The 7,618-nt window shown below is 32.1% G+C and overlaps 1 protein-coding gene across 3 annotated transcripts in view; it reads right to left on the bottom strand.

The window, feature by feature from the left end:
- Positions 1–853: 853 nt before the first annotated feature.
- LOC143045392 (uncharacterized) overlaps positions 854–7,618 on the bottom strand; it is a 30,494-nt gene continuing 23,729 nt past the window's right edge. For 2 of the 3 annotated variants that reach the window (XM_076217850.1, XM_076217851.1), the window contains 3 exons: positions 6,586–6,706; positions 3,319–3,533; positions 854–1,852 (listed from right to left, as the gene is read on the bottom strand). In XM_076217850.1, coding sequence (XP_076073965.1) covers positions 1,230–1,852; positions 3,319–3,533; positions 6,586–6,706 — 959 coding nt within the window. In that variant the 3' untranslated portion in view covers positions 854–1,229. Of the gene's footprint in view, positions 1,853–3,318; positions 3,534–6,585; positions 6,707–6,740; positions 7,024–7,618 lie in introns of those variants that run through there. The other variant, XM_076217852.1, reaches the window with a different exon arrangement.

Here is a 7,618-nt window from a genome sequence, read left to right as displayed (position 1 = left end):
CTTATCAATTATTGATAATATTAATTATTTGGAAAACAAAAGGTCCTGGAATGGAGTATTTTTTAATCAACAGCATTGTCCTATATTAGTTATAAATATTGAATTCTTTGATTCGCTGTTTTACGTCATGACCACTAACAAATTGAAAACTGTACCTATACGCCTTATTTTAGTCCAGAGTTTTAGTATTCGTATTGTTATCTTAGAAAGTCTAACTGATTAAAATACTACAATAGGTACAATTAAGTAGTGTCAACCCTGTGATTATGACCCATGTAATACTATATAGCATATTAATCCTGAATACACCGTTTGGTGGTGCGCCTGTCAGATGCAGAACGTACAGATAAGGTAATCGGTAACAGGTGAATATACTATTGGTATCGGTATCGGACTCGACCCGGAACTTCTTAATTATTGGCAATATTAATTAAGTGGAAAACAAAAGGGCCTGGAGTGGTGTAATTTTTAATCTACACCTTTGTACTATATTAGTTATATATAAAGTTGAATTCTTTGATTCGTCGTTTTTACGTGATGACAGCTGACAAATTGGACCTCGTAATTTTAGTATTATAGATACTAGTTTTATTACTGAGGGTAGGAATTGGATTCCCCACATGATGAAAAACAGTAAAGCATTTGTTCAGATAACATAAATGATAAACAATCTACTCCATTTGCCACTAACTGTAGCTACAAAATGAGAAGAGGATAAGAAATTGAGGTTCATTTCACGTTAATGGTAGTGAAAAACACACGTTTGACGCTTGACAATAAAGGGCAGGCCTACCCTCTTTATTGAGATTATAAGTTGTACAATGTAACTGGCAAACGGTTTGAAAATGCAAAACTGATTGTATATCTTTTTTAATGATTAAAGCATAATAATTTCAATATTTTCCTCAATAACATAAGCCAGGGAAAACATAACAGTGATATTTGTCAATACATTTAAATTTCAATATCCTTGATTAATGCTAGCCTGTGCTAACATATTAATAGCTGTCAGCGCCTCAGCAGCATCAAGTTGTTCTTGAAGTTTGATGATAAAGGTATTCCCACCCTCTTTATTGGTAATATAAATTGTATAGAGTAACTGACAATTAGTTTTAAAATGCAAAACTGAGTGTATATTTTTTCAATTAAAGCTTAATAGTTTCAATATCTTCCTCAATAATATAAGCCAGCGAAAACATTACAGTGGTATGTATCAACAATTTAAAATTTCAATATCCTTGATTAATGCTAGCCTGTGCTAACATATTAATAGCTGTCAGCGCCTCAGCAGCATCAAGTTGTTCTTCAGAGGAACCACATTCCACTTCATATTGAACAGCTGGCTGCCCATACACAAACATATGTGATACTTGGTTCTCATCATCAGGATTACTTATGTAATAACTCGACTCCACTGTCATTTGATTGTCCACAGTTGTACTCGGCAAGGCTATGTGAGTTGAGTCAGACAGAGGTATAGTATATTCACCTGGTACTGTTATACTCTCCATCACTGTTTCAGAGTTTGTATATTGCACTGTATTTGGTATGTGTACTTCATTCTGTGACATAGGAATTTCATATTTGACACCAGATTCTTGTATTAAGTCTATGTTACATCTTCTTGGTATATGTACTTCAGTTTGTGATATAGGAATTTCATATTTAACACCAGTATCTTGTATTAATTCACAGATAGGTCTACGTCTATTTGAATGGTCTGGTTTAACAGGTTCGTGTGTCTCTAAATGTCGCTTCAGATATTCTTTCCTATAAAATCCTTTACCACATATCTCACAAATGTGGGTTTTAATTTTCTCATGTTGAGATTTGTTGTGTCTGTACAAACTCCCTAAAAAATTAAATAAACATTATAACCAAATCCCATAATCGAAATAAAAATTCAGTATACTTCATTATATTTTTTTTATGAAATTTTCCTTTTGTCTTACTAACTGGTAAGCTTCTTTCTCAGCAAAGTAGAGGGATATGAAAAAATATCTCTAGGAACTAAGGGCACATGTCCCGTTGTTAATGTCAACATCAACATCAACATAGGCAAAAAAGCGATAAACAGACTATCATTGGTCATCTCAACTTTATTGCTTTTCTCACTTTCACTGTATCAGCTCATAAGAGAAAAAGCATCTTATTGAGATGACCAACAATAATCTATGAATTCCACTTTTTTAATGATGTCATATGTAAGGATGTATTGTAGATGAAAATTAGAAATATATATTCATATTTTTATCAACATAATGACATATTGTTTATAAAATGTACATATAGTTTATCAATCAATTATAAATTTCACATAATTACATATATACTAAATTTATCTACATAGGATACATTATTATTTGTGGTTTTCCAATTTTCCAGGATTTCTTTGGGATAGGTGAACCACGACTTTAAGTATACAGCGAAGTAAAAATTTCCTATAAACTTGAAATCAAACATTGGCAAAACCTCAAAATAAAGTTTTCATGTAAATATAATTTGTTCTCCATCCAGGAAAAATAAACGAATCCACATGCATTATTTCTGTATTTGGTGTTCAAAAAAGGCCTACATATTTGATATGATTAAAAAGTAGTTAACCAAAAAAAAAAAACGTCTTTTGATACATAATAATAAGAGGAAAAGTTTGGCCATAAAATGACCACCATAAAAATCTGGATTCCTTTGACAGGTAAAAGAGACTATGAAGGCTTGTTTACTTTTACAAACAAATAGGTTGATTGTATTGGTCCCTGTCAACAAAATGATCAATATATAAACAACCAGTACAAAAACATTACTAAATGATTCTAAGTCTCCACAGACACTTGTCTCAGAATAAAATGTCCTTTATACCTTAATATGTTACATTAAGGTATATAGGGGGAAAAATTCTGAGACAAGTGCCTGTGTAAGTCTCCATTTGAACAAAGAAACTTACTGCAAATGAATGTTTTGTTCTGCTAACCATGCATACTCCAATCATAGTTCAAAGTACCTGGGAACAGCAACTTATAATGTGGAGCAGGATCTGTTTACACTTACAGAGCACCTGAGATGACCCCCAGTTTCTGGTGGGGTTTGTGTTGCTTAGTCTTTAGGTTCCTATGTTGTGTCTTGTGTACTATTATGTGTCTGTTTGCTTTTTTCTTTTTTAGCCATGGCGTTGTCAGTTTATTTCCAATCTATGAGTTTGACTGTCCCTCTGGTATCTTTCACCCCTCTTTTATAAAAAAAATAATTCATGACATGCATGAATTAAAGGAATAATCAGAATGTAACTTAAAAGTCATGAAAAATTATTCAGTTACTTACTTCTTGTAGTAAAATCTTTGTCACATTCATCGCATCTGAATATTTCTGGTGTGTAAGGATGTTTACATAGCATGTGTTTCTCATATCTATTTTTAGTTCTGAAAACACGACTACACAGCTCACACTTCACCATAATATTTCCACCTTTTTCATGTATGTTGATGTGTGATTTCAAACTAATACTAGTGCTAAATCCTTTACCACATAAATAACACCTAAAATAAATTAAATAAAATTGAGAATGGAAATGGGGAATGTGCTAAAGAGACAACAACCCTACCATAGAGCAGACAACAGCACAAGGTCACCAACAGGTCTTCAATGCAACGAAAAATTCTCGCACCTGGGGTTGTCCTTCAATTTATGATATTAAGGTATAAAGGCTCATGAATTCAAGTCAACATAACATTACTTTCAATGAACACATGTTACATGTTTATAACAAAGTTATATCCTTTTCCATGTTCCATGGACTGTAAAAATTGGGTAATAATCAAATTTGGCATTAAAATTAGAAAGATTATACTATAGGGAACATATGTACTAAGTTTCAAGTTGATTGGACTTCAATTTCATCAAAAACTACCTTGACCAAAAACTTTAACCTGAAACTCCCACTTTCATTTTCTATGTTCAGTGGACCATGAAATTGGGGTCAAAAGTCTAATTTGGCTTTAAAATTAGAAAGATCATATCATAAGCAACAAGTGTACTAAGTATCAAGATGCTTGGACTTCAGCTTCATCAAAAACTACCTTGACCAAAAACTTTAAACCTGAAATTCCCCCTTTCATTTTCTATGTTCAGTGGACCATGAAATTGGTGTCAAAAGTCTAATTAAGCTTTAAAATTAGAAAGATTATATCATAAGCAACAAGTGTACTAAGTTTCAAGTTAATTGGACTTCAGTTTCATCAAAAACTATTTTGACCAAAAACTTTAACCTGAACAGACGCACGAACAGAGCCACAGACCAGAAAACATAATGCCCCTCTACTATTGTAGGTGGGGCATAAAAATATTTTTGTTTAGGGGCTAGCTGAAGCTCCCCTCCATGTGCTAGATTTTCTCACTGTGTTGAAGACCCATTGGTGGCCTTCAGCTGTTTTCTGCTATTTGGTTGGGTTGTTGTCTGTTTGACAAATTCCCCATTTCCATTCTCAATTTTATTGTTTCTTGCATTGGATATTTTAACATGCTACATCTATCTTTTTTTATTGTACACTGTTGGCAGGGAAAACTACTCAGATTTAAATCAAGAATAAAATGGTCCACAAATGAAGATCAATTAAAACATGATATGAAATATCGTTTATCAATGAAAATTAGAGCATGAGTAAATATATCTCAAGAAATATTTTTCAGAGCCCTCATAATTTTAAACATAAAAATGAATGTACAAATGATTTACTGTAAGTTGGTTTATTGCAAAGTCAAGGTTGAGGTTTGAAGGGTAAAGCAATTCTGCAAGGCTTTACTTTCAGTTTTACTTGTACTATTTCTGATGTTTAAAAAGATTAAAATTAAGTAAGAGAATATATTCATATTTTGCCAACATTGCAAACCAACTGAAAATATATTAGAGAAAATTTTCACTTCAGAGTATAACGAAAGACAATATGATGAAGGCTTTCTACGAAAAACATGGCAAAAATAATTAGGTGAACACCTGGGATTTTATTTTCAAAAAAAGATTTAACAACTAGATTAGGAAGGATGTCTTAAGTATAACTTATTTATGTATAATTGATCTATTTTTATAACAGATGAAAGACAAGTGATAACTGTATCTTCCTATATACTTCACTTTTTCCCCTGGAATCTCATGGTCAGTCAAAAAAAAATATTTTGAGAAAAAAAGACCTTTTTTTCTTTTTCTGAAATAATTTTCTCTTCAAGTTGTGTAAACTTTCCTTTTTTTTGGTCAAAATTGCTCATAAGAACAAACAGATGAAGTTGCAACATCAATATTACATCAGTTTTAAAGGGCATGAACATCAACATATGAAGCATTGTATAAGCTTCGTCAATTTTTCTACTGTTTTGTATATAAAAATACATATGTACTACTACATTGCAATAAACAAATTAAAACAATATTAGGGAGGATGTCAAGTATAACTTGTTTATATATAATGAATCTAATTTTGTAATTGAGGAAGGACAAATGATGACTGCATCTTCCTATATACTTCACCGACTTCTTTTTCATAGAAAGTCATGTTCAGTGGAAAAAAATGAGAAAAAAGCCCCCTCACTTTCATAATTTGCAAATTGTTATTGGTATTGTAGGTATTTGTACATGTATTTAAAAAAAAATCTTATATAGGAAAAATAGGTAGGAAAAACTGACAATTCTAGTCATATAAGAATGGAGTCAAAAGTACCTGACATGAGCTGCACTTGAACTCGTAAGCTATTAATACAGTAGTTCCACTACTTAGACCACTGGCTTGGTTATGTATGAAGAAATCAACGATGTTTTTAAAAAAATTAGATAATAAAATTGAGAATGGAAATGGGGAATATATCAAAGTGACAAAAAACCTGACAAAAAAGCAGATAACAGCCAAAGGCCTTAAATGGGTCTTCAACACAGCAAGAAAATCCCACACTAAGAGGTGGTCCTCCGCACCCTAAAACAATTGTGTACTAGTTCAGTAAAAATGAACTTCACACTAAACTCCAAAACATATAAATGAACTAAAATTAAAAAAAACATACAAGACTAACAAAAAACAGAGGCTCCCGACTTGGGACAGGCGCAAAAATGCTGCAGGATTAAACATATTTTGTGAGATCTCAACCCTCCCCCTATACATCTAGTGAATGTTGAATAAAGAAACATACAACAATATGCACAGTAAAACTCAGTTTAAAAGAATGTCGTAATAGGTAACAAAAGAAACTAAGTAAAATGACAATAATACATAAAGTAACAAAGGACTAGCAGTTACTGAAATGCCAGCTCCAGACCTCCATTAAACTGATTGAAAGATTATGTCTTCATCATATGAAAATCAAGTACAATCCCTCCCGTTAGGGCTTTAGTATCATACCATCATAAAATATTTGAGAAGAATATAATCCTTATCATGCCAACAACTGGTTTAAGAATAAATGTGTATATTCCAGATGCAAATATACAACAAAAAATTAGAATCAGGCACAATTTTACATAAATTAAATTTCTAAAGATTCCATTCACTGATGAAAAACTAAAAGTGACGATAATAAAAAACAAGTTCTACAAAGCTAATGACTTACAGAAATTGTTGACCTCCAGTATGTCTCATCATGTGGATTTTCTTTGTCTTTAAAGTTGTGAATCTTTTATCACAATGTTCACATTCAAAGGGTTTAATGCCTGTGTGTTCATATACATGTGCTGCAATAAAAAAAAACAATGTTCACATTCAAAAGGTTTAATGCCTGTGTGTTCATATACATGTGCTGCAATAAAAACACAATGTTCACCATCAAAAGTTTAAGTGCCTGTGTGTTCATATACATGTGATGCAATAAAAACACATTGTTCACATTCAAAATGTGTAATGCCTGTGTGTTCAAATACATGTGCTGCAATAAAAAAACAATGTCCACATTCAAAAGGTTTAATGCATGTATGTTCATATACATGTGCTGCAATAAAAAAACAATGTTCACATTCAAAGGGTTTAATGCCTGTGTGTTCATATACATGTGCTGCAATATAAAAAAACAATGTTCACATTCAAAAGGTTTAATGCCTGTATGTTCATATACATGTGCTGCAATAAATCAGAGTGCTGGATAGCACCTCTGGAAAGTTTGCAACTGTATATGTGTATTATTTCAAATAGGTTATAGACGTGCATTATTTCAAAATGTATTTAATCACAGTTTTGATTTTTCAAACTAAACCTTTGTCTCGCCAGCAATTTCCAAAAATCACTTTTTATGCCCCATGTATGGGCATTATGTTTTCTGGTCTGTGTGTCCGGTTGTCCATCCGTCCTTACGTCGTACCGTTCGTTCATCCATCCGTCTTTCCGTCTGTTCATCTGTCCCATTCAGGTTAAAGTTTTTGGTCCGGGTAGTTTTGATGAAGTTTAAGTCCAATCAACTTGAAATTTAGTACATATGTTTCCTATGATATAATCTTTCTAATTTTAATGCAAAATTAGAGTTTTTACTCCATTTTCACAATCCACTGAACATAGAAAATGATAGTGCGAATTGGCCAGCATCTGTGTACTATCATAACTATGGACACATTCTTATTTCATATATCTATACTTCTAAATCTAAAGATCGTTTT

The sequence above is a fragment of the Mytilus galloprovincialis genome, chromosome 9 (assembly GCF_965363235.1).
Source record: "Mytilus galloprovincialis chromosome 9, xbMytGall1.hap1.1, whole genome shotgun sequence".
Classification (NCBI taxonomy): domain Eukaryota; kingdom Metazoa; phylum Mollusca; class Bivalvia; order Mytilida; family Mytilidae; genus Mytilus; species Mytilus galloprovincialis.
Note: the sequence above shows the minus strand (reverse complement) of the source record. Positions and strands in the feature narration are given on the sequence as shown.